The sequence below is a fragment of the Astatotilapia calliptera genome, chromosome 11, assembly GCF_900246225.1.
Source record: "Astatotilapia calliptera chromosome 11, fAstCal1.2, whole genome shotgun sequence".
Classification (NCBI taxonomy): domain Eukaryota; kingdom Metazoa; phylum Chordata; class Actinopteri; order Cichliformes; family Cichlidae; genus Astatotilapia; species Astatotilapia calliptera.
Window position 1 is genome coordinate 14158065 of NC_039312.1, and position 24663 is coordinate 14182727.

At 39.9% G+C, this 24663-nt stretch overlaps 7 protein-coding genes across 7 annotated transcripts; 3 read left to right on the top strand and 4 right to left on the bottom strand.

The window, feature by feature from the left end:
- Nucleotides 1–1487: 1487 nt before the first annotated feature.
- On the bottom strand, nucleotides 1488–3697 carry LOC113032638 (uncharacterized). Its single transcript, XM_026185651.1, has 3 exons — nucleotides 3569–3697; nucleotides 2636–2680; nucleotides 1488–2543 (listed from the first exon to the last, which is right to left on the bottom strand). Exons 2-3 carry the CDS (start codon nucleotides 2673–2675, stop codon nucleotides 1693–1695), a joined length of 891 nt encoding a protein of 296 aa, XP_026041436.1. The 5' UTR covers nucleotides 2676–2680; nucleotides 3569–3697; the 3' UTR covers nucleotides 1488–1692.
- Nucleotides 3698–4963: 1266 nt separating this feature from the next.
- LOC113032318 (hepcidin-like) lies at nucleotides 4964–5532 on the bottom strand. Its single transcript, XM_026185172.1, has 3 exons — nucleotides 5446–5532; nucleotides 5270–5347; nucleotides 4964–5133 (listed from the first exon to the last, which is right to left on the bottom strand). Exons 1-3 carry the CDS (start codon nucleotides 5530–5532, stop codon nucleotides 5038–5040), a joined length of 261 nt encoding a protein of 86 aa, XP_026040957.1. The 3' UTR covers nucleotides 4964–5037.
- A 412-nt stretch (nucleotides 5533–5944) lies between these two features.
- Nucleotides 5945–6723, top strand: LOC113032602 (hepcidin-like). The gene is made up of 3 exons (XM_026185595.1): nucleotides 5945–6106; nucleotides 6194–6280; nucleotides 6446–6723. The coding sequence occupies exons 1-3, from the start codon at nucleotides 6023–6025 to the stop codon at nucleotides 6536–6538; spliced, it is 264 nt and encodes an 87-aa protein (XP_026041380.1). The 5' UTR covers nucleotides 5945–6022; the 3' UTR covers nucleotides 6539–6723.
- Nucleotides 6724–9543: 2820 nt separating this feature from the next.
- On the bottom strand, nucleotides 9544–11758 carry LOC113032601 (uncharacterized). Its single transcript, XM_026185594.1, has 3 exons — nucleotides 11624–11758; nucleotides 10691–10735; nucleotides 9544–10598 (listed from the first exon to the last, which is right to left on the bottom strand). Exons 2-3 carry the CDS (start codon nucleotides 10728–10730, stop codon nucleotides 9751–9753), a joined length of 888 nt encoding a protein of 295 aa, XP_026041379.1. The 5' UTR covers nucleotides 10731–10735; nucleotides 11624–11758; the 3' UTR covers nucleotides 9544–9750.
- A 1334-nt stretch (nucleotides 11759–13092) lies between these two features.
- On the bottom strand, nucleotides 13093–13587 carry LOC113032603 (hepcidin-like). Its single transcript, XM_026185596.1, has 3 exons — nucleotides 13501–13587; nucleotides 13325–13402; nucleotides 13093–13188 (listed from the first exon to the last, which is right to left on the bottom strand). The coding sequence occupies exons 1-3, from the start codon at nucleotides 13585–13587 to the stop codon at nucleotides 13093–13095; spliced, it is 261 nt and encodes an 86-aa protein (XP_026041381.1).
- A 1585-nt stretch (nucleotides 13588–15172) lies between these two features.
- Nucleotides 15173–15667, top strand: LOC113032605 (hepcidin-like). The gene is made up of 3 exons (XM_026185598.1): nucleotides 15173–15259; nucleotides 15358–15435; nucleotides 15572–15667. Exons 1-3 carry the CDS (start codon nucleotides 15173–15175, stop codon nucleotides 15665–15667), a joined length of 261 nt encoding a protein of 86 aa, XP_026041383.1.
- A 2312-nt stretch (nucleotides 15668–17979) lies between these two features.
- LOC113032604 (hepcidin-like) lies at nucleotides 17980–19148 on the top strand. Its single transcript, XM_026185597.1, has 3 exons — nucleotides 17980–18063; nucleotides 18169–18246; nucleotides 19047–19148. The coding sequence occupies exons 1-3, from the start codon at nucleotides 17980–17982 to the stop codon at nucleotides 19146–19148; spliced, it is 264 nt and encodes an 87-aa protein (XP_026041382.1).
- The last annotated feature ends 5515 nt before the right edge of the window (nucleotides 19149–24663 follow it).

Sequence of the window (24663 nt, forward strand, 5' to 3'; positions counted from 1 at the left end):
ATACTTTACACAAATAATGGCTCAAAAAGGATTCCTTTTTTTTTACTGTGCTGCAATTGATTACTGGATTATTTGTACCATTAATTAGTGTCAACTAATTTTTATTCAGTCTCCACATAGGATATGCTTGTGAAGATGGAATATGGGGGAGAGCAGAAGTGCATTGAAGTTCCACAAAGGGATGAATGAAGGACATGCATATTGTATTGAAGAAATAAGTAATGAGAATGCTGTTATTTGCATTTACCAGCTCACCTATGTCAGACCTTTTGATAAACAAAATTCTAATGAAAGTGAGAACATGTATACTGTTACATCTTTCAGACAATGTTTTGAAATTGTGGTGCACAGTTCAGAATAAATGTTTTTCAAAAACCATTGCGTCTTTTTAGTAAATGTTTATTTCCAAAAGAAATTTCTAGAAGTTCAGAACAGTAAAATTCCCGCTTTTTTAGAATGAATTAGAAGATAACTCTTACGTAGTTAAACTAAAATACTCTTTTGAGAGTTAATATATAAACTCTTAACACCAAGTGTTAAATTATCACTCCAGACAGATTTGGTGTTTAACACTAAATCAGAGTTAACGTACCAACTCTCCAAAAAGAGTTAAATTTTAAATTCAATTCAATTTTTTTATATAGTGCCAAATCACAGTAACAGTCACCTCAAAGGTGCTTTATATTGTAAGGTATACTTACAAAGAAAAACCCAACAATCAAATGACCCCCTATGAGCAAGCACTTTGGCGACAGTGGGAAGGAAAAACTCCCTTTTAACAGGAAGAAACCTCCAGCAGAACCAGGCTCAGGGAGGGGCGGCCATCTGCTGCGACCGGTTGGGGAGGGGGAAGGAAAACAGGATAAAGACATTCTGTGGAAGAGAGCCAGAGGTTAACAACAAGTACAATTCAGTGCAGAGAGGTCTATTAACACATAGTGGGTGAAGAAGAAACACCCAGTGCATCATGGGAATCCCCCAGCAGCCTACGCCTAATGCTGGACATACACTGTGCGATTTTTGGCCCATTTTGAGCCGATTTTTCAGTCGTGCAACCGTTTTGGGGATCGACCCGAGTTTGGCCTTAATCGTGTGTCGTGCATCGTATACATGGGGTAACGAGAAGTGATTAACACCTCACGATCAGCTCCTGATCATCAGTCATTTGGTCGTAAGAAAATCAAACCTGTTTGAAATCCTGTCGGCTGTTGTGAGGGTGTCAACGCAGCGTCTCTCACTGCGCACGCGCAAACACAGAGATGAAAGCGAAAAGACAGAACAGCACGGCAGTGCAGCGTGTGATCCGGACACAAGCGATGGAGGCACAACTTGTAGAACTGCCAAGCTCATCCGAGCCTTTTCGATGTGACTTCACAAAATTATCGCGACCACAACAACCGTGAAAATAGTGTAAAATTTTGTGTTATAACCTTCATGCTATGGACGAACAGTGTGAGCACTCAGGTTGCACAGAGCATCGGGCCGTATAGTATGAGACCCTGCATCGTGACCTACGAACTTCTAACCCCTACGAGTCAATCGGACAGTTTGAACAGGAGCTGAATATCGCGACTGAAAAAATTGCACAGTGTATGCCCAACTTCTGGCAGCAAAACCAAGGGAGGATTCAGGGTCACCTGAGTAGGCCATCAGCCTACTAAAAGGATACAGAAAAATCCCGTTGAAATAGTGTTAGTTGTCATCACGGGTGCTGGTGGACTCATTTGAACACCTCCGAAATTTGCAAACGCGCAAGCATTCCTCTTCTTCTTCCAAATCCTCTCTGGACCTTTTCCTCGAGCCTCCAGTTTCATGGTTGTCAGTCTCTTCATGGGCATCTTCAAAGAGTTCATCACTACTGCTCTCAGAGTGATCATACACAATTGAGCTGGTCCCCGAATCAGAGTTTGCGAGCCTGGATCTTTTGCTATTAGGCTCTTCTTCATCTCCATCTTCCTTTCTGGACCTTTTCGTGGATCCAACAGACAGCGGTACCTCATCAGCAATATTACCAAGATGAGGACAGCCCTCGCTATCAGTATCACAGGCAGAGATGAAGTCAGAGTCATCATCAGAAAACTCCTCGCTCCATCTGATTCTTTTGTTGGGCTCCACATCTTCCACATCCATCTCTCTAGACCTCTTCCTGGATACACCTGGCTGAGGATCCTCTTCTGGGATGTACGGGTGAACATCCTCACAGTCTTCAAATGCCTCATCAGAATCGTCATTTTCAATGCCGACAACAACAACAGCATTATGATCATCATGCAGTTCATTGTTGTCAACATTGGCATCATTGTCTCTCACATTAATATTGTGATTGTTTACATTGTTGACATTGCCGTCATTGACATTGTGAAAGTCAATATATAAGACATCATATCGATCCTCTAATTCATCTAGTAGCTCAGTCAGCCTCCAAAAAAAGATATCATAGAGAGTAACATAAAGTCTTTCCAGTAAACCCCAGATTCCACCAACAGGTTCGTAAGCTGGCTCCTGATCTCCTCTTGGAAACATTTCTGGGTTAACCTGTCGGCCTGCAAGATCATTTTATCTTTTAATTAGCATTCATAAACATCTGCTGAAAATCAGTTTTTCATCAATTTTACGACTGAGTGCATGTGCTTACCATTACGGTTATTTTGTGATCCATCTCCGCTTCCATTCATTTTGACTACAAGGAACAGAAAACAACAATGATCACTAAACAACTCAGAATGTTCAGCGAATTTGCTTTTTTTGTGATAACTTTAGGCTACGTCCACACGTACACGGGCACTTTTGTAAACGGAAATTTTCCTTTTTCGTTTAAAAAAAACCCCGTCCACATGTGCAGTTTTGAAAAAATATCTCCTTCCACATGTAAACCCTAAAAACAAAGTCAGGAACATGCCAAATCCTAACCGTGTAGAAATGTTGGCCAATCAGAAGTCTAGAAGCCTGGGAGGAAAACCTCACAAAACCTTACATACTATACTTCTGAAAGGTTTTTGTCTTTTTCTGGAAAGGCAGCTAATGTTGTGTTACTTTCAAGTGCCTTCATCATTTCAAATGTTAATAGCTAAAGACAGCATTTTGGCTGGTATAGACTCACAACTTTGGAATGGACAAAATGCATATAGCATACATGAATGTAAATTTTTTAAATTACATTTATTGCAAACCGACGTCAGGATTTGTGTTGTGAGAGCGTCTGTGTTGAATGATGCTCACTCTGATGCCTCTGTCTTTCTAAATGGAGGGACAGTAACTGCGTGTGTTTATGTAAGCGTGTAAAAACTGCAGATACTAAGATTAACAGCAGAGCTTCTGTCACTGTAAGATATGATTAAGAACATTTTCTAATTTATGTATAATTTGTCAAATATTACAACAGCTGACAAATAGTTAAGTCTTCATTTGTTTTCCTGAATAATAGAGCCACATCATCCTCTCTATGATGTAAAATATAGTCTAGACTTGCACAATGTAAAGTACATAAATACTGTCCTGGCAGGTAGGAAAATCAGGCTTTATATTTAAGTAAATGATCTTAAGTCTATAAAATGAAATTTGAACTTACTTTAGTTCTTGGTAAGTTACAGAGCAGTTAATCCTCAGGGAAATGTAGAAATTTCACTAAATAGTCGTCTTCCTTCATACGGTTGCAGTGTCTCTTCAGTTGTGTTTTCATATGCTGATGTTTTCATTCAAAACATGTTTAAATGCTGCGATGCCATTCTAGCATCATAGACTGCGGAATGTACATAGATTCTTTTTACATCAAGTTGTATGCACAGATTTTGATATCTTATATGGAGACAAAAAATACTTAAGACAGAAGTGAATCTTAAAAACTAAAGCAGTCAATGTGTGTTTTTTTTTTTATTCTAATAGTTACTGTAAAGTTCTACTCTAAGAGATTCATCTTGGCCTTTATGCAGGGTTAAAGCTCAATAATGAGGACACACACAAAATATAATACATTTCTTTATGATTGTTAGGCAAAAACAAAGAGAACCCAAAGCTATCAAAACATATATCCACAGTCTTATTCTTGCTCTGCTCCCTAATTTTCCCCTGGAGGCATCACTATGGCAACAAAACAACATGCATTAAATGACGTTCCAAACAACAACAACCAAACTGTTTTCAGTGCTTAATATTTAACATGTCTTCATTATAAACTGTATTTGTGCAAATCGGTGAGGTTGATGTGCACAAGCTGGGATTCAGACTTCGGAGGGTTAATCCAAAAATTAGGTTTACATTGTTGTTCATGACAGTGCAGATTTCTGACGTTTTGTGTGCTTTAAGCATTTAACAATTTGATTATTTTCTAACAAAAAACAGTGTGAAACTCAAGTTACACTTGTGTTTGTAAATGAACTGCCCCATGTCGTGTAGCTTTCTGGATTTTATACTTATTGGGCTACATCTTTATTTATTACACAGGCTATACAGTACATAACATCAAAACTCACATGTTTTATCTAACTAAAGTGTTTAATTATGTGGGCTACAGACAATAATCAAGTTATGGACTCTATTTATATGAAAAATGTATATATTTACTGCATTTGAATCATTTTAACCATATGTAACCAACTGCGTATGTGTTTGAAATAAAAATAGAATATTTTGGAGAGTCTCCCCTCAAAGTCAGAACACTTTGGTGTTTGGTTAAATTGTGATTTTGAATCAGTTACAGGGGTTACTGTGATCATGAATGCTTTTCTCTCTATGTGTTAACACTGTCCAGGATATACCCTGCCTGTAGCCCTATGGCAGCTTTGATGGATGAATTGATGGATGGACGGTGCATAGCAGTCAGTTTTACAAATGTAACAAAGGAAAATACGACATTTAAAATGACAACAAAAATCCACATTATATCTAAATGACCATAAAGTTTATTGTGATAAACTGTGTAATACAAGCATGTAGTTGATGCAGTAACTGAGGACACAATGTTACTAAAACAGTAGAATCTCACACATTAACTGTGACATACAGTTTGTTAATGCTGAGTGGTTGTTGGAGCAGGAATCCTCAGAACCTGCAGCAAACTCCACAGATACCGGGGGTGCAGCAGCCACAGCAAAAGCGACACTTGATGCCACGCTTGTGTCTGCTGTTATACAGCGTCTGTGGGAAACACAAGAGACATGAGCACAGAGTTCATCTGCAGCAGCATCACTGCTCTTTATATTCACCTGCTCTAACAAACACTTTCATTTAGCTGAAGTAATTTGGCCACCTTCACTCAGTTAGTGTTACTTACCTTCCATGAGTCCACTGATGCCTCCTCCTGTGCTGCTGCTGGATAGTCCATGCTCATTGGCTCCTCCAGCTCCTGCTCCTGTTAATGAATTGAGTGCAGTAGAAACCACATTGTAGCACTGAAACAAACATTTGCAGCTTGTAAGCTAATACACTTGGTTAAAGTCAAGTTCTTACTTCAGTGACTGGGACAGCAGAGCTCTGCTGAACACAAATGAATGTGAGCACGACGGCCACTGCAACTGCAACACTGAACGTCTTCATCTTAGGAGGCTTTGAGAGGCTCAAGTTCGACTCTTTCTCCTGGTCCGGATGATTGTTGTGAGCTGAGTCCTTCTGTCTGATGGTTAATGTGTGCAGAAGTGCTGATATTTATACTGATTTGGGCCCCTGCTGCCTCGTCACTCACAGCTCTTACTCTACCTGATTTCAGGAACATTGCAAAACTCCATATTTTCCTGTGCTATGAAATTGTAGGAATGGAAAATTCCTGAGGAAGGAGAAAATCTGTACTTTTCTCAGTCGGCATGAACTTTGACCTTCGGATGTTTAACTATATGGGTTTTCCCTGTCCTATTGATGCAAGCCTGTTCCCGACAGTAGTTTCTGTACTCTAAGTGACGAGGCAGCAGTGGAGCAAATGAGTATAAATACCAGCACCGTTTCCCTCAGTCAACCATCACGAAGGCGCTGACAAGAGTCAACGAGAGAGTCAAAGGATCTGACCACCTTAAACCACTCAAACCTCCTGAAGATGGAGACGTTCAGCGTTGCAGTTGCAGTGGCCGTTGCACTCATGTGTATTTGCATTCAGCAGAGCTCTGCCACATTTGCTGAGGTTACAGACTGTGTTAAATTCATGTAATGTGCTTCTTCTGCATGAATTTGTTGTGAAGATGCTAAGATCTGTTTTCTTTCTCTACAGATACGAGAACTGCAAGAGCTACAAGAGGCTGTGAGCACTGACAGTCCAGCTGCTGAACATCAGGAGGTATCAGCTGACTCATGGGTGGTGAGTTTACTTCAATAAATGAATGAAGACAGTAATTGTGAGATCTCTCAAATGCAGGGAGATGTTTAAAATAAACTGTGCACTCACAACTTTTCATAAAATTAGAAACAATGAAGTGACTTGCAGCTGAAGATAAACTCTCTGCTCTTCTCCTCTTTCACACAGATGCCGTACCACAGACAGAAGCGTGGCATGAAGTGTCGCTTTTGCTGCGGCTGCTGCAATGCTGGTGTCTGTGGATTGTGCTGCAGATTCTGAGAATATCTACCTGCGATTCTCACATCAACCACTAAGTATAGACTCTTATACATGAAATGATTTGACTGCTTAGCATTTGTTAAAGTCTGACAGTGTTTCTTCATCTGGTCATCCTGCTGTATCAGTGAACAGTGTACCAAGCATTTGGAACTACAGTATGTTATTATATTAAAAAGTTCAGAGTCACTATACTACAACATGTGCTGTCTGTTTCTGTTTCTGTCTGACAAGAATTAAACATTAATGGAAACCAGTGACATGAAGCTCCTGATGTACAGTTTTTGTGCTGATGTCAGTTAAGAGTTGTTGCCTCATACTCTTGCCCATGTCGTATGTGGTACAACCTGTTAATAGAGCCAAGCCATTGATAGCAAAAGTAAAGTGAGCATATTTTCCCATATTTGTAATTATATGAGTGGGGAGCATCTCATCATCATTCAATTTTACCACTAATTATGACAAAAATGCAGTAATGTACAATAGCTTTGAGCTGATGGACTGGTTCATTGGTTATTTGAAAGTTAAACCAAGCATACTTTTTTTTAAAGAATGTAGAAGTGTTAGATAATGTTTCCTAGAAACACTTTCTATACAAGTTCATTCATAAATGTTTTAGACAACCTTATCTCGACAACCTTTCACTGAATTTATTTGGAGGTGTTTTCACGGTGTGCATATGAAGTTTCTAAGCTGCATGATTAATGCAGGAATCCCTCACACAGAAGAAAAAGAGAGAATAGAAAGATTTGCGTACAGCAGAAATTTGATACTGGACATAATAATAGAAAACATCTCAACAATACTGAGAGACGTTGCACTGTGGTGAAACTGTAAAGTAGGTGTAACACTGTGTAATGCTGTTTCAGATAATATCTGTACTGTATGTGCGCTGCATCCGTTCTGCAGAACATTTAAGCAAAATATTTCACGACACTTCAAAAAAAGCTAGAGTAGCTGTATCATGTGGATGTAGCGTATCACAAACAGGCTCAAAGCCAGTACAACCAAACGTGATCAAACGTCAGGCCAAGGTGGAACTGATTCCTATCTTCTGTAACTTCTACAACACTGTCCAATAGAGACACATGAATGAAATGCAGTGTCGTTAAAAACACTGATGATTTTTTTTCATATTCTTCATTTTAAGAATTTAATATATTTACATCTGAATAAACTTTTAGGCATTACGCTGACTGATTGATGCAGAATTCCCGTTGGACTGTTCCCATCACGACCCAGGTGATCAGTCTCTCGATAGCTTTTCCTCTGGTTCCTGCTCTCTGCTGACACTCCTAGCTGCAGCCACGTTCTCCATTCCATCTCTTTAAACAAATTCTTATAAATAGTTTAACCATGTGCATTTAGTTCAGTATTACCTGTTGCCTGTGTCCTTGTCTTTTGGGAAAATACTTTACACAAATAATGGCTCAAAAAGGATTCCTTTTTTTTTACTGTGCTGCAATTGATTACTGGATTATTTGTACCATTAATTAGTGTCAACTAATTTTTATTCAGTCTCCACATAGGATATGCTTGTGAAGATGGAATATGGGGGAGAGCAGAAGTGCATTGAAGTTCCACAAAGGGATGAATGAAGGACATGCATATTGTATTGAAGAAATAAGTAATGAGAATGCTGTTATTTGCATTTACCAGCTCACCTATGTCAGACCTTTTAATAAACAAAATTCTAATGAAAGTGAGAACATGTATACTGTTACATCTTTCAGAAAATGTTTTGAAATTGTGGTGCACAGTTCAGAATAAATGTTTTTCAAAAACCATTGCGTCTTTTTAGTAAATGTTTATTTCCAAAAGAAATTTCTAGAAGTTCAGAACAGTAAAATTCCCGCTTTTTAGAATGAATTAGAAGATAACTCTTACGTAGTTAAACTAAAATACTCTTTTGAGAGTTAATATATAAACTCTTAACACCAAGTGTTAAATTATCAACTCCAGACAGATTTGGTGTTTAACACTAAATCAGAGTTAACGTACCAACTCTCCAAAAAGAGTTAAATGAACACTCTCTGGTGTGGACCCATATAGACACTTTAATAGTGTTGAAATCAAATCCGACAGTGTTAATTTGGACATGCTGGATTTGGAATCTACACAGTCACATCCATTCAAATTTTAAATTCAATTCAATTTTTTTTATATAGTGCCAAATCACAGTAACAGTCACCTCAAGGTGCTTTATATTGTAAGGTATACTTACAAAGAAAAACCCAACAATCAAATGACCCCCTATGAGCAAGCACTTTGGCGACAGTGGGAAGGAAAAACTCCCTTTTAACAGGAAGAAACCTCCAGCAGAACCAGGCTCAGGGAGGGGCGGCCATCTGCTGCGACCGGTTGGGGAGGGGGAAGGAAAACAGGATAAAGACATTCTGTGGAAGAGAGCCAGAGGTTAACAACAAGTACAATTCAGTGCAGAGAGGTCTATTAACACATAGTGGGTGAAGAAGAAACACCCAGTGCATCATGGGAATCCCCCAGCAGCCTACGCCTAATGCTGGACATACACTGTGCGATTTTTGGCCCATTTTGAGCCGATTTTTCAGTCGTGCAACCGTTTTGGGGATCGACCCGAGTTTGGCCTTAATCGTGTGTCGTGCATCGTATACATGGGGTAACGAGAAGTGATTAACACCTCACGATCAGCTCCTGATCATCAGTCATTTGGTCGTAAGAAAATCAAACCTGCTTGAAATCCTGTCGGCTGTTGTGAGGGTGTCAACGCAGCGTCTCTCACTGCGCACGCGCAAACACAGAGATGAAAGCGAAAAGACAGAACAGCACGGCAGTGCAGCGTGTGATCCGGACACAAGCGATGGAGGCACAACTTGTAGAACTGCCAAGCTCATCCGAGCCTTTTCGATGTGACTTCACAAAATTATCGCGACCACAACAACCGTGAAAATAGTGTAAAATTTTGTGTTATAACCTTCATGCTATGGACGAACAGTGTGAGCACTCAGGTTGCACAGAGCATCGGGCCGTATAGTATGAGACCCTGCATCGTGACCTACGAACTTCTAACCCCTACGAGTCAATCGGAGAGTTTGAACAGGAGCTGAATAACGCGACTGAAAAAATTGCACAGTGTATGCCCAACTTCTGGCAGCAAAACCAAGGGAGGATTCAGGGTCACCTGAGTAGGCCATCAGCCTACTAAAAGGATACAGAAAAATCCCGTTGAAATAGTGTTAGTTGTCATCACTGGTGCTGGTGGACTCATTTGAACACCTCCGAAATTTGCAAACGTGCAAGCATTCCTCTTCTTCTTCCAAATCCTCTCTGGACCTTTTCCTCGAGCCTCCAGTTTCATGGTTGTCAGTCTCTTCATGGGCATCTTCAAAGAGTTCATCACTACTGCTCTCAGAGTGATCATACACAATTGAGCTGGTCCCCGAATCAGAGTTTGCGAGCCTGGATCTTTTGCTATTAGGCTCTTCTTCATCTCCATCTTCCTTTCTGGACCTTTTCGTGGATCCAACAGACAGCGGTACCTCATCAGCAATATTACCAAGATGAGGACAGCCCTCGCTATCAGTATCACAGGCAGAGATGAAGTCAGAGTCATCATCAGAAAACTCCTCGCTCCATCTGATTCTTTTGTTGGGCTCCACATCTTCCACATCCATCTCTCTAGACCTCTTCCTGGATACACCTGGCTGAGGATCCTCTTCTGGGATGTACGGGTGAACATCCTCACAGTCTTCAAATGCCTCATCAGAATCGTCATTTTCAATGCCGACAACAACAGCAGCATTATGATCATCATGCAGTTCATTGTTGTCAACATTGGCATCGTCTCTCACATTAATATTGTGATTGTTTACATTGTTGACATTGCCGTCATTGACATTGTGAAAGTCAATATATAAGACATCATATCGATCCTCTAATTCATCTAGTAGCTCAGTCAGCCTCCAAAAAAAGATATCATAGAGAGTAACATAAAGTCTTTCCAGTAAACCCCAGATTCCACCAACAGGTTCGTAAGCTGGCTCCTGATCTCCTCTTGGAAACATTTCTGGGTTAACCTGTCGGCCTGCAAGATCATTTTATCTTTTAATTAGCATTCATAAACATCTGCTGAAAATCAGTTTTTCATCAATTTTACGACTGAGTGCATGTGCTTACCATTACGGTTATTTTGTGATCCATCTCCGCTTCCATTCATTTTGACTACAAGGAACAGAAAACAACAATGATCACTAAACAACTCAGAATGTTCAGCGAATTTGCTTTTTTTGTGATAACTTTAGGCTACGTCCACACGTACACGGGCACTTTTGTAAACGGAAATTTTCCTTTTTCGTTTAAAAAAAACCCCGTCCACATGTGCAGTTTTGAAAAAATATCTCCTTCCACATGTAAACCCTAAAAACAAAGTCAGGAACATGCCAAATCCTAACCGTGTAGAAATGTTGGCCAATCAGAAGTCTAGAAGCCTGGGAGGAAAACCTCACAAAACCTTACATACTATACTTCTGAAAGGTTTTTGTCTTTTTCTGGAAAGGCAGCTAATGTTGTGTTACTTTCAAGTGCCTTCATCATTTCAAATGTTAATAGCTAAAGACAGCATTTTGGCTGGTATAGACTCACAACTTTGGAATGGACAAAATGCATATAGCATACATGAATGTAAATTTTTTAAATTACATTTATTGCAAACCGACGTCAGGATTTGTGTTGTGAGAGCGTCTGTGTTGAATGATGCTCACTCTGATGCCTCTGTCTTTCTAAATGGAGGGACAGTAACTGCGTGTGTTTGTGTAAGCGTGTAAAAACTGCAGATACTAAGATTAACAGCAGAGCTTCTGTCACTGTAAGATATGATTAAGAACATTTTCTAATTTATGTATAATTTGTCAAATATTACAACAGCTGACAAATAGTTAAGTCTTCATTTGTTTTCCTGAATAATAGAGCCACATCATCCTCTCTATGATGTAAAATATAGTCTAGACTTGCACAATGTAAAGTACAGAAATACTGTCCTGGCAGGCAGGAAAATCAGGCTTTATATTTAAGTAAATGATCTTAAGTCTATAAAATGAAATTTGAACTTACTTTAGTTCTTGGTAAGTTACAGAGCAGTTAATCCTCAGGGAAATGTAGAAATTTCACTAAATAGTCGTCTTCCTTCATATGGTTGCAGTGTCTCTTCAGTTTTGTTTTCATATGCTGATGTTTTCATTCAAAACATGTTTAAATGCTGCGATGCCATTCTAGCATCATAGACTGCGGAATGTACATAGATTCTTTTTACATCAAGTTGTATGCACAGATTTTGATATCTTATATGGAGACAAAAAATACTTAAGACAGAAGTGAATCTTAAAAACTAAAGCAGTCAATGTGTGTTTTTTTTTTTATTCTAATAGTTACTGTAAAGTTCTACTCTAAGAGATTCATCTTGGCCTTTATGCAGGGTTAAAGCTCAATAATGAGGACACACACAAAATATAATACATTTCTTTATGATTGTTAGGCAAAAACAAAGAGAACCCAAAGCTATCAAAACATATATCCACAGTCTTATTCTTGCTCTGCTCCCTAATTTTCCCCTGGAGGCATCACTATGGCAACAAAACAACATGCATTAAATGACGTTCCAAACAACAACAACCAAACTGTTTTCAGTGCTTAATATTTAACATGTCTTCATTATAAACTGTATTTGTGCAAATCGGTGAGGTTGATGTGCACAAGCTGGGATTCAGACTTCGGAGGGTTAATCCAAAAATTAGGTTTACATTGTTGTTCATGACAGTGCAGATTTCTGACGTTTTGTGTAATTTAAGCATTTAACAATTTGATTATTTTCTAACAAAAAACAGTGTGAAACTCAAGTTACACTTGTGTTTGTAAATGAACTGCCCCATGTCGTGTAGCTTTCTGGATTTTATACTTATTGGGCTACATCTTTATTTATTACACAGGCTATACAGTACATAACATCAAAACTCACATGTTTTATCTAACTAAAGTGTTTAATTATGTGGGCTACAGACAATAATCAAGTTATGGACTCTATTTATATGAAAAATGTATATATTTACTGCATTTGAATCATTTTAACCATATGTAACCAACTGCGTATGTGTTTGAAATAAAAATAGAATATTTTGGAGAGTCTCCCCTCAAAGTCAGAACACTTTGGTGTTTGGTTAAATTGTGATTTTGAATCAGTTACAGGGGTTACTGTGATCATGAATGCTTTTCTCTCTATGTGTTAACACTGTCCAGGATATACCCTGCCTGTAGCCCTATGGCAGCTTTGATGGATGAATTGATGGATGGACGGTGCATAGCAGTCAGTTTTACAAATGTAACAAAGGAAAATACGACATTTAAAATGACAACAAAAATCCACATTATATCTAAATGACCATAAAGTTTATTGTGATAAACTGTGTAATACAAGCATGTAGTTGATGCAGTAACTGAGGACACAATGTTACTAAAACAGTATAATCTCACACATTAACTGTGACATACAGTTTGTTAATGCTGAGTGGTTGTTGGAGCAGGAATCCTCAGAACCTGCAGCAAACTCCACAGATACCGGGGGTGCAGCAGCCACAGCAAAAGCGACACTTGATGCCACGCTTGTGTCTGCTGTTATACAGCGTCTGTAGGAAACACAAGAGACATGAGCACAGAGTTCATCTGCAGCAGCATCACTGCTCTTTATATTCACCTGCTCTAACAAACACTTTCATTTAGCTGAAGTAATTTGGCCACCTTCACTCAGTTAGTGTTACTTACCTTCCATGAGTCCACTAATATCTGCTCATGTGCTGCTGCTGGATAGTCCATGCTCATTGGCTCCTCCAGCTCCTGCTCCTGTTAATGAATTGAGTGCAGTAGAAACCACATTGTAGCACTGAAACAAACATTTGCAGCTTGTAAGCTAATACACTTGGTTAAAGTCACGTTCTTACTTCAGTGACTGGGACAGCAGAGCTCTGCTGAACACAAATGAATGTGAGCACGACGGCCACTGCAACTGCAACACTGAACGTCTTCATCTTAGGAAGCTTTGAGAGGCTCAAGTTCGACTCTTTCTCCTGGTCCGGATGATTGTTGTGAGCTGAGTCCTTCTGTCTGATGGTTAATGTGTGCAGAAGTGCTGATATTTATACTGATTTGGGCCCCTGCTGCCTCGTCACTCACAGCTCTTACTCTACCTGATTTCAGGAACATTGCAAAACTCCATATTTTCCTGTGCTATGAAATTCTGGGAATGGAAAATTCCTGAGGAAGGAGAAAATCTGTACTTTTCTCAGTCGGCATGAACTTTGACCTTCGGATGTTTAACTATATGGGTTTTCCCTGTCCTATTGATGCAAGCCTGTTCCCGACAGTAGTTTCTGTACTCTAAGTGACGAGGCAGCAGTGGAGCAAATGAGTATAAATACCAGCACCGTTTCCCTCAGTCAACCATCACGAAGGAGCTGACAAGAGTCAACGAGAGAGTCAAAGGATCTGACCACCTTAAACCACTCAAACCTCCTGAAGATGGAGACGTTCAGCGTTGCAGTTGCAGTGGCCGTTGCACTCATGTGTATTTGCATTCAGCAGAGCTCTGCCACATTTGCTGAGGTTACATACTGTGTTAAATTCATGTAATGTGCTTCTTCTGCATGAACTGTTATACATGAAATGATTTGACTGCTTAGCATTTGTTAAAGTCTGACAGTGTTTCTTCATCTGGTCATCCTGCTGTATCAGTGAACAGTGTACCAAGCATTTGGAACTACAGTATGTATATTTAAAAAGTTTCAGAGTCACTATACTACAACATGTGCTGTCTGTTTCTGTTTCTGTCTGACAAGAATTAAACATTAATGGAAACCAGTGACATGAAGCTCCTGATGTACAGTTTTTGTGCTGATGTCAGTTAAGAGTTGTTGCCTCATACTCTTGCCCATGTCGTATGTGGTACAACCTGTTAATAGAGCCAAGCCATTGATAGCAAAAGTAAAGTGAGCAGCTTTACAGTAACTGTCCAAAACTGTCAAAAACTGTCAAAACAATTATTACTAGTGCTCTTTAATTAAGTCATCATGAAGACATCCTTTGGTGTTTTTCTAAACTGATGTTGTTTCATGAAGTTTGGTTATTTGAAAGTTAAACCAAGTAAAGTAAAGTAGGTGTAACACTGTGTAATGCTGTTTCAGATAATATCCCGCGGGCCAGAGTTTGACACCTATGATCTATGTTATAGTTAAGTTTAAAGTCTTGTGACATCATTAAGTACAGAAACTACTGTTGGGAACAGGCTTGCATCAATAGGACAGGGAAAACCCATATAGTTAAACATCCGAAGAAAAGGTCAAAGTTCATGCCGACTGAGAAAAGTACAGATTTTCTCCTTCCTCAGGAATTTTCCATTCCCAGAATTTCATAGCACAGGAAAATATGGAGTTTTGCAATGTTCCCGAAATCAGGTAGAGTTAGGTAGAGCTGTGAGTGACGAGGCAGCAGGGGCCCAAATCAGTATAAATATCAGCACTTCTGCACACATTAACCATCAGACAGAAGGACTCAGCTCACAACAATCATCCGGACCAGGAGAAAGAGTCGAACTTGAGCCTCTCAAAGCCTCCTAAGATGAAGACGTTCAGTGTTGCAGTTGCAGTGGCCGTCGTGCTCACATTCATTTGTGTTCAGCAGAGCTCTGCTGTCCCAGTCACTGAAGTAAGAACTTGACTTTAACCAAGTGTATTAGCTTACAAGCTGCAAATGTTTGTTTCAGTGCTACAATGTGGTTTCTACTGCACTCAATTCATTAACAGGAGCAGGAGCTGGAGGAGCCAATGAGCATGGACTATCCAGCAGCAGCACATGAGGAGGCATCAGTGGACTCATGGATGGTAAGTAACACTAACTGAGTGAAGGTGGCCAAATTACTTCAGCTAAATGAAAGTGTTTGTTAGAGCAGGTGAATATAAAGAGCAGTGATGCTGCTGCAGATGAACTCTGTGCTCATGTCTCCGGTGTTTCCCACAGAAGTTGTATAACACCAGACACAGGCCTGGCATCAAGTGTCGCTTTTGCTGTGGCTGCTGCACCCCCGGTATCTGTGGAGTTTGCTGCAGGTTCTGAGGATTCCTGCTCCCACAATCACTCAATATTAACTTATGAAGCTTTAAAATAGTCAGTTTTAACTGTGTTCATAGGATGAAACATTTTGATTTGGTAAGGTTGTATTTTCTATGTCTTCAATGATGTGACTGTATCAACATATTTAATCACATGTGTGTACTCATTAATCAAGTCTGTCAAATAATAACATTAAACGGTACTTCAGAATAATTCTTTTGCTCTGAAAAACAGATTTTATTACACTGCAGCCGATAAAGAGCAGCTTTAAGTTCAACAGTAGTTAGACTAAACGTGAAGTAGAACATTACTTCACGTTACATTTTTACATGGATGGCCTATAACTTGAAGTCATTATGTGGCACTACATAACATTTTATATAAATATAACATAGACAGTTCAATCGTTACTCAGTAGTACTTCTCACTGTATAAGGACCCAATGGTATGTGACAGCAAATGTGCTATGAAGTGTTGATTCATCCACTTTATGCAGCTACAACTACATTTATATAGATGGCAACAGCTGAAAGCAGTAACCAGCTAAACTGGTTCCTGCCAAGTCTGTATTTGTGCGTCAGCACTTTAGACTTTAGCCTCTCCATGCTTGGGACCTTATATTTATGGCATTGTTGTTTGGGTTTTTTGATTTAGAAGTTAATTTGTAAATTTAACATGGAAGTCTACGGGGACTGGCTTGTTTTTCAAGCAGAAAAATAGTACCAGCTAGTGGTTTTTGGCACTAACATCTTAGCTTTATTTTTTAGCCCTGGAGTTTGTTTGTTTTTTGTCAAACATTTATATAGACTCATTATGGACATAAATTGAATTTATATATTTATATACACAGGCTCTAATATATCAATAAATTCAAGCTTTTGCAACTAATTCTTGTTTTAAGGATATTTTCTGTACAATCATTCCACCCTGGAAAAACAACAGTTCAAAGAAAGCATTAAAAGCCCAAAGTTACCACGACATTCATGCCCATGATGAGTGCATGTAAACTTTAGACCACATCTTAATTTCCCGTACAGATCTTTTGATCTGATGATGGATTAGACTTTCTCGTTTTGTTTCCATTTGTTGTTCTTAACAAGTTGGTTAACAATTCACAGTGTAGGTTTGGCTGTTATGTAGCTGATCATTTTCAGTGATCATTTATTGGTGTGAAGTGTTCAAACTAAACTTGATCACATTAAGTAATGCATAGGAGGGAGAAGAGGGGGACTACTTTTATCAGGACTTAGAGGAAAAAGGTAAACAAATCCCAGCTGTGTGATCTCCATTAATGACAACACTGCAAGAAGCTCTTATTTTTCTGCACAGGTACTTTAACACTGCACTCATTACTCCAGTGCTGAAAGCATTACTCCTCAGGGGCTGGAATCTTTTTAAAAATAATGAAATCATCCATCAATTCATCAATATATTCGAGGTGGATTTGTAGCTGCAGTGGTCCTTACAGCTACTATAAATGAGACCAAAAAATGAAGTAATTATTCCTTATAGTCCTAAAAAAACAGTTAAAAAGGCAGAATGTATTCCTACAGAGCCAATAATCCTACTGTTGTTGTTGACACAGATGTGCTCATTAAGTTAAAGCTAACAGGTCAGCGAGGTCACGGTACATGAGACAGAGTGGAGATAAGGGATTTTGGTTATTGCACAAGATGTTTAGTAAAATTCAAAAGACCCTTTCAACCTTTATCAGAGTAAACACACCGTGCACTCCTGTCATTATTGATTTTGGTATTTCCCTACAATTTATTTCCTTGAACAGATTTACATTATTAAAGTGGTTGTAATAGAGTGACAAAATTTAAAGATAAACCGTTTGCTCTGTGTTTAAGTTGACAGTTACATGACATTTGATACTGATCCATTTGAAACCCACTCAGTCTAGCATCTTCTTATAAGAAAGTTCCAAGCACTGGACACGTTGATTTGAAATAATAATTAGTGTATTAGTAGCATAGTGCAGAATATAGGTGACAAACTGTGTGCTGTATTAAACTGTTGCACTCATGAAAATTCAATACTATGGCTGAATTAAGGAATTAAGATTATTGAACAAATACTGTTCGCACCAGTGCAAAATACTTAACATTTTGTTGTTTGGGAATTTCCTATTACAATACCCAGCATCATTTAAGTAGTGTTGCAAGTCTTTCCCAAGAAGGAATAAAGTACTGCCAGTGACAAGGTAACACTGTATAAATAACAGCATGATCAGCAAACAGAGCCATTATGCTCAAAAGCGCTGATAGCAGAAATGAAAAATTCAACCTCTTTGACAAGTTAAACTGCTGAAAATGAAAACATTCGCGTCTGCAGTCATCTTGGCTGTCGCACTAACTATTTACATTGAGGGGAACGCTGCCTTCCCATTCACAACCGTGAGTAGCCTGCTTGATGTAAATTAAGATTTATTCCTTTTTATTCAATGCTCATCAGCTCTGTGTGTTTTACTGTGTTTCTGAATGTATGCAACTAATCAACAGGTAGAAGACATGGAGGAAGAAAAGAGCACTGATGATCCTGCTGCAATGCAAGAAGAGACGTCAGTAGAAACATGGATGGTATGCTGAGTTGATCAAATACTTAAAATAAGTCATGAAGCTTGAGTTCATTCAATTTCTAGTCTACAGTGTTTTCAAGTAGCACTTCAAAATACAGCCGACAACCCATCCTGTAATTTTACAGGGCAATTTTTTTATATTTAGGGTGCATTTTCAGTACCCAAAAAATACTTCAAAGAAGCAGAACAAAGCAGTAGCAAACTGAAGTTTTAAAGGATAAAAAGACAAAGAAAATATACGTCAAGTGTATTTGAGGAATTAATAACTGAGATATTTTAGAGGAAAGGACAAACGGTGTTGCCCAATCTTACATTGCAATTTTAGGGGAGAGGGCTGTATTACTGTATCATTACCCCAACCACCCTATATTACACTGCAATTACTCATTATTTTGGTGTCCACATTGTTGCTAGAAATATGTGCCAGTAAACATTGGATTTAAAGCCACTCACACTACATAAAAACACAGTAGAATTTCGGCTTCTTCTTTCCTTTAAAACCTCTAGTTGTCACAGCCTTGACGTACTGTACCCACACCAGTATCTGGGGAAAATTAAACTCTAGGTCAGGAAAATTCAATTCAATTCAGTTTATATAATGACATATCACAGCAACTGTCACCTCAAGATGGTTTATATTGTAAGGTAAAGACGATACAATAAGACAGAGAAAACCCAAACAATCAAACAACACTCTGTGAGAAATCACTTGGCAACAGTGGGAAGCAAAACTCCCTTTTAACAGGAAGAAACCTCTTTGATGTATTTATTGTTCAGACGTATTTCAATTTTTTTTCACAGATGCCGTTTGACATCGGGGAGAATCGCAACACTAGCCCCGTCAGATGCCATCATTGCTGTGACTGCTGCCTGTTCAGTGGCTGTGGCATATGTTGCCAGTGAGGCTCAGATTTGAGTAGCTTCCATCAAAAGCAGCTTTACTTTCTCATCTTCAGCTAAAAAAATATGATGTATGTATTTATCCATGCTGTATTTACTATTATGTACAATAAACAACTGTGATGATCAGAAAGAGGGAGTGTCTAGGGACAAACAACAGAGGCGGCTATATTTTCCGAGGGTGGTCTGCTGTCCAAGTGCAAACCAGGCTCAGCTCTGCAGTGGTTCACTTATTATCCAGTACAGAACATGGAGGTATGGCATCCAGCCATGGTGGTGTGCATGCTATTGTGTAACTTTCAGCATGGCTGGATCGTGCCTCACTATTATAATGACCACAAAGGTCAAATAAATGATGCGGTGTTAAACCGGTGTAGAAATAATTAGGGAACACACAGACGCAGGCAGTCTATCTGACAGAGTTGTGAATGGATGGAACAATATGCAAAGAAGTCAACAGATTGCAAGTGACATGCAGAACAATGGCAAACCCTGTGGTTGCTGTTTAAGCCTGTGTGATTACAATTTAATTACCCCCAATACACACAGAAGTGCAGATACACAAAGAAAAACACACACATTCGCTTACACGCATGCACAGACTACCAGTCTGGAGCCTGGTAGACTCCTGCTCTGATCCCACCCTCATTCAGCCTTGCAGGGGGCTGAGAGGCATGCCAGGCTTGCCTCACGTCCAGACGGATGCCCGTTGTACGCCCCCATACCGACAAAGCTGCTGCCAAACCACACAAGGAGATAGTAAATGAGTGCACAGAGCTCTGTTCAGCTTCCTTACACACACAGAGACACGCACACACACCATGTGGTTTATTTTATCTGACTCATACCCACATACACATATGAGGCACAGTGCAGGCAGGTAGCAATTAGGGCCCTGTTCATCGGTAAATGCAGTACACTACGTCTATAAATCTTTTAAACTAGTGATATTTAAGTGTGTAAACTAAACTTCTCGGGTGGTAAGATGAGGAAATCACACAGTGCTGCTTTTTGTTGGTGATTTGATTTGCAGGGGAAGGCGTTTAGCCAGAAAAATAATAATAATCATACAAAAGAAAGCCACTTTAGATCTTTAAGACAAACACAACTGGAACAAAGAGCTTTATGTAGCACATAATTACTGGGCTACAAACTCTTGACCTGATGGCAGCACTTGCTGAAATGTCTGGAAATAAACATAGGCATCAGAATTCAAAGGGGATGCCAGCCCATCTGATAGTAAATGTAATTTACAAATAGTCAGTAATTGTTATTTGAAGGTTATTGACCTGCCCGTGAGTCAGAAAGCTCCGCTTTCTGTGTCTGCACTGTCTTGTGTCTGCATCATTCAGTCTGCTGTTGCACTGTTTTTGCAATTTTTGCACACTTGCACTTTATGTAGTCCTGTAGCATGATCTTGGAGGAACGCTGTCTCGTTTCAGACTCTTAACTGACAAATCAGTTATCACTTTCTCCAGTTAATCACTTAAACCAGCAAAGAGCAGAGTGTCAGCCACTGACTCCACTGCAGGTCACGCTCGACAGCAAAGGCACGCACACACGCACGCTCAATCTGGGCTGGAAATGTCTGCGATGAGGTCAAGACCTCCCCTATAGCTGAGTTGATTAAACACGTTTCTACAACCCACACACTGCCCAATAAAATTTGCTGTGCTGAAGATGATGACTGTGCTGCCCTCACTGGGGGCATCACTGGCTCCAGTCTTCCCAAAGAGCCCAGCCCAGGGACTTACCCTCAACACCCTGCTTCAGCGGCTCCACTTCCACCTACTCACCACGGGCCTTAAGGGAGCAATCAACCTGGCTTCTTATTAGAAGGATAACAACCATTTGCACGTGTGTGTATATGTATGAATGAATATTCCTTCCACAGACCCTCCAAGTGGAGCCAAAGGTTGCTTCTGAAGCATGCTACTGCATAATCCATCCCTGAATCAAGGAGGGGTTGGGGATAAACATTCCTGGACAATGAGAGCCTGCTTTACCCCCTGCTGTATTCATACCCACTTAAAATCTGCTTACCCACAATGCAATACCTGGCTTAAGCGAATAGCCCCCCAGGAAGGAATGCAGTGCCACTACAGAACAACATATCCCTACACGTAGAAGCCACTAGTGTCAGCTATGGCTCACATAAAGCCCCTCTGGGCTCTGACTGAGTACATTATATCCCATTCAACTGGTCTTAATATACTTTAATAAGACCTGTTTTTGATTAATTCTCCCTTGAAACCAGTAGTAACGCAGCTACTAGGCAGTGGGCACATATAAAAATTGAATGAATGGAGCAGGGCTGCCAGAGAGTCAGAAGAGGGAAAATAGGAATCCTTGTGGATTTGTCCTCACCAGCTGGCTCTTGAGTCCAATATAATGGTTGTGCCCATGGCTCTCAAAGCACCAGTTAGAGGAAATGTTTGCCCAGCCTGTAATGCGTTTAAGGTGTGCAGTATGATTCATTTCAGGTCATAAAGCCCTTGCGTGTCACATCCTGAGTGGTATGAGCGAGTTGCTCTGCCTATGACTGAGCAGGGACAATGGCTTTGTGTTGCATTTGAATCCCAGTGAAAAAGAAACAGCTAGGTATTCCAGAAGAACGCGGGGTTGAATCGGCCAGGAAAAACAATAGTTACGGCACCCTTAGGAATCGCCACGCCGGGTAGGTATAGAAATGCCTGTCTGCTCCATGTAATGGATGGTGATAAAAATGTCCCATGTTCACTTCTGCACCTGCTGCAATGAAGCTCAACTGAAACACTACCAGCGCAAGTGACTCATAAATATCCCCATCTGTCATCCAGAAATTTAAACAAAAATATATGTGTGTCAAAGCATGGCAATATTAATGCACAAGGTGAGCATTATGACAAAGGGCCTACGTTTCCTGTCCCGCAGGTGAGGCCGACATAACGGGGCTACACGACTGCGATCATCCACGCAGGCTTAACTGGTGCACCGCTACTCCAACTTTGAATCTTTTTACAGTTTCCCATTTTGAATGTTTCTGCAGCAAAGCAAATGACTGTCACAGACAATTAGCTTTTATTGAAGACTGTATTTATTCTAGGGATTAACGTGTTCCCTAGCAACTCCAAATGAAGCGAGTTCCTGCTTTGAGAGTTGACTTTGGATTGCATTGTTGCAATTAGGAGCGAGTTTAGTAATAAAAGTCACCCATTAATGCCACCATTTCGCAGCCTTGTACACATCATGATGTCTAACATATGGCAAACTTGTTCAAAATATTAAGATCTGCTTGTCCTTTGACACCAGTATGTTCCTACTCAGTGCTGTTTCAGCCCGTGCCAAACACCATGGCTAACCCACCAGAAGATTAATGATTCCAGATTTCCGTCAACTTGCAGGGCAAAGCGATGGCTCATTATACAGTTATTAAAAACAGCAAATTATTGCAACATTTATTATCCAGGGCAATCTTATTTGCCCCACCAATGTCATAACTTCCACTTCTGCCATGCACATTGGAACAAATGTGTCACATATGCCACAACTGCTTACTCGCATTAAGCTGCAGCATGTTTAATATAGGGCAGAGGTCTCAGCACCCCTCCTGTTATCCTCCTACTGTCTTGTGAGCTCCATACATGGCCGACAGCAGATACGCTTAAACGCCATCCCAACCTGCTTTAAAAGCACTGATCTATCCGAATTCAAGCCCACTGGGTCATTTCCTGTTAGTGGTTTCACTTGTTGTGCCTTTGAAGCAGGCTTTAATAATAGGACCCAACAGAACTAATGAAAATGCTCTCTGTCAGATTAAAAGGGAGCTTCAGTCTCAGCCACCTAACCGCATTCAGCACAAACATTAAAAAAATGCGCACAAAGGAAGGCATACACACACTCACACACTTTACAGAAGTGGTTTGCACAGGGAGGACCATTCCTTCTGATGTGTGCATGACTGTTAACCTCCTCAACAATACTGAGAATTGCAGCAATGTCCTTTTTCTCACAGTCACAGAAAAACAAATGAGTGGAAAGGGACAGACCGATATTAAAGAATAACTATAAGAGTTTGATCGCATCGCATCAAATGTGCGATGTGATTCTTTGTACTTTCTTTTTTCCACTGTGGATGCTGCAATGTGTGCTTTAGTGGTGGTCTTGTGCTTAATGAATCCACTTCAGTGGAGTTCCTCTCCGTAAGCTGTAAGGTTTAATCCCCAAGTCTGGAGTAGTGATAGTCTGGCCCGGGAGATGACATCTGTGAATCGTTCATTAACTTGGAACCAGCAGCAGATGTCTTTAAAAACAACTTACTCAACCTCTATGACATGTTTAATTCCTTTCAAAAATTTATTTCATTTTTGCTTTGTTTCATTTATTCATTGGCCCAACTGGTTGTTTATGGGCTCCCTTTTGCCATCTTTAAATACATTTTTTAGAAAGTAAAATTTTACGACAGCTCTAGATGGAGGCCTAAAACTACTTAATACTACTTGTCTGTCAAATAAAGGCTTGCATCTGGGTAAGTTTGTTAGCTAGAGTTAAAGTTAGCTACCTTTAGACGTGCATTAAATTACATATAAGGTATTAAAGGCCATGGGTTGGCCATTGATGTTATTCCCCCCAAAATTTGGCTGCTTCCAAAAGCCCAAATAACAAGACAGAAAATGTGGATTTTTTAAAAAAAAACTAAAGGAAAGATCTCAATGGGAAAAAAATCATGCTAGAAATCTATACTGATACGGACTGGGTAATGTCTTTGGAACAAAAGGATGCCACACTGTTTGCTTGAAATGAAAATAATCAAACTACAAAGTGCAGATTTGAAAGTCGCTCTTAAAATCAGAGTGAAAAAATGATGAGGCAGGCTAGTCCATTATACTGGAATTTCACTGCAGCAGCTCACTAGTTTGTATGGCTCCCTAATGTTCTTGTACACATGCTTGACAACATCAGGGCATGCTCCTAATGTAACGACAGGTTCCTGGAGATCTACTGCCAGATCTGGAACAGGCTCAGTGAGCCCTATCAGTGACCTGGCAGCACCTGATCTGGATCCTCTTTGTGAACTTAACATGCTAGCCAAAAATGATTTCTTTGCTATAGCCATACAGGGCTTATTTAAACAATTCTGACATTTTGTATTGCGTTTGATTAAATGTTTCTATTCTCATTGTTCTAATGTCATGGTAACTAAAATAACCAAACGTGTTAGCTATTCTTTTGACTTGATAACCTTTTACTACATGTTGGTTTTGCGGCTCCACTGTTAAGCTTTGAAAAGCCTCCTGGGTAAAGTCTGCCGTGTCACTTGGAACACCTGTGAAAGATGTTCAGGCACTTAAAGCTGCATATTTGGCCTTAAGATAGACATGGAGCCCATAAACTGAGGGGTATTTCAACACTGACAGGCTCCCTGTGGAAATATCATTTGTGATTTCAGGGGAGGTTAAGCAGAGCAGGAAGACTGTGGTCTCTTTCTCCCAGGATGATATATGTATGTGACACAGCGCGATTCATCTGCTACTGGGCA

What these genes read in the sequence shown, in the direction of transcription:
- LOC113032638 (XM_026185651.1), bottom strand. Translation starts at nt 2,675, where the DNA reads ATGAATGGAAGCGGAGATGGATCACAAAATAACCGTAATG. An exon ending in ATCACAAAATAACCGTAATG is followed by an intron (nt 2,544 to 2,635) that starts GTAAGCACATGC and finishes ATGATCTTGCAG; the next exon opens with GCCGACAGGTTAACCCAGAA.
- LOC113032318 (XM_026185172.1), bottom strand. Translation starts at nt 5,532, where the DNA reads ATGAAGACGTTCAGTGTTGCAGTTGCAGTGGCCGTCGTGCTCACATTC. An exon ending in CTGCTGTCCCAGTCACTGAA is followed by an intron (nt 5,348 to 5,445) that starts GTAAGAACTTGA and finishes ATTCATTAACAG; the next exon opens with GAGCAGGAGCTGGAGGAGCC. An exon ending in CATCAGTGGACTCATGGAAG is followed by an intron (nt 5,134 to 5,269) that starts GTAAGTAACACT and finishes TGTTTCCCACAG; the next exon opens with ACGCTGTATAACAGCAGACA.
- LOC113032602 (XM_026185595.1), top strand. Translation starts at nt 6,023, where the DNA reads ATGGAGACGTTCAGCGTTGCAGTTGCAGTGGCCGTTGCACTCATGTGT. An exon ending in GCTCTGCCACATTTGCTGAG is followed by an intron (nt 6,107 to 6,193) that starts GTTACAGACTGT and finishes CTTTCTCTACAG; the next exon opens with ATACGAGAACTGCAAGAGCT. An exon ending in TATCAGCTGACTCATGGGTG is followed by an intron (nt 6,281 to 6,445) that starts GTGAGTTTACTT and finishes TCTTTCACACAG; the next exon opens with ATGCCGTACCACAGACAGAA.
- LOC113032601 (XM_026185594.1), bottom strand. Translation starts at nt 10,730, where the DNA reads ATGAATGGAAGCGGAGATGGATCACAAAATAACCGTAATG. An exon ending in ATCACAAAATAACCGTAATG is followed by an intron (nt 10,599 to 10,690) that starts GTAAGCACATGC and finishes ATGATCTTGCAG; the next exon opens with GCCGACAGGTTAACCCAGAA.
- LOC113032603 (XM_026185596.1), bottom strand. Translation starts at nt 13,587, where the DNA reads ATGAAGACGTTCAGTGTTGCAGTTGCAGTGGCCGTCGTGCTCACATTC. An exon ending in CTGCTGTCCCAGTCACTGAA is followed by an intron (nt 13,403 to 13,500) that starts GTAAGAACGTGA and finishes ATTCATTAACAG; the next exon opens with GAGCAGGAGCTGGAGGAGCC. An exon ending in TATTAGTGGACTCATGGAAG is followed by an intron (nt 13,189 to 13,324) that starts GTAAGTAACACT and finishes TGTTTCCTACAG; the next exon opens with ACGCTGTATAACAGCAGACA.
- LOC113032605 (XM_026185598.1), top strand. Translation starts at nt 15,173, where the DNA reads ATGAAGACGTTCAGTGTTGCAGTTGCAGTGGCCGTCGTGCTCACATTC. An exon ending in CTGCTGTCCCAGTCACTGAA is followed by an intron (nt 15,260 to 15,357) that starts GTAAGAACTTGA and finishes ATTCATTAACAG; the next exon opens with GAGCAGGAGCTGGAGGAGCC. An exon ending in CATCAGTGGACTCATGGATG is followed by an intron (nt 15,436 to 15,571) that starts GTAAGTAACACT and finishes TGTTTCCCACAG; the next exon opens with AAGTTGTATAACACCAGACA.
- LOC113032604 (XM_026185597.1), top strand. Translation starts at nt 17,980, where the DNA reads ATGAAAACATTCGCGTCTGCAGTCATCTTGGCTGTCGCACTAACTATT. An exon ending in CTGCCTTCCCATTCACAACC is followed by an intron (nt 18,064 to 18,168) that starts GTGAGTAGCCTG and finishes ACTAATCAACAG; the next exon opens with GTAGAAGACATGGAGGAAGA. An exon ending in CGTCAGTAGAAACATGGATG is followed by an intron (nt 18,247 to 19,046) that starts GTATGCTGAGTT and finishes TTTTTTTCACAG; the next exon opens with ATGCCGTTTGACATCGGGGA.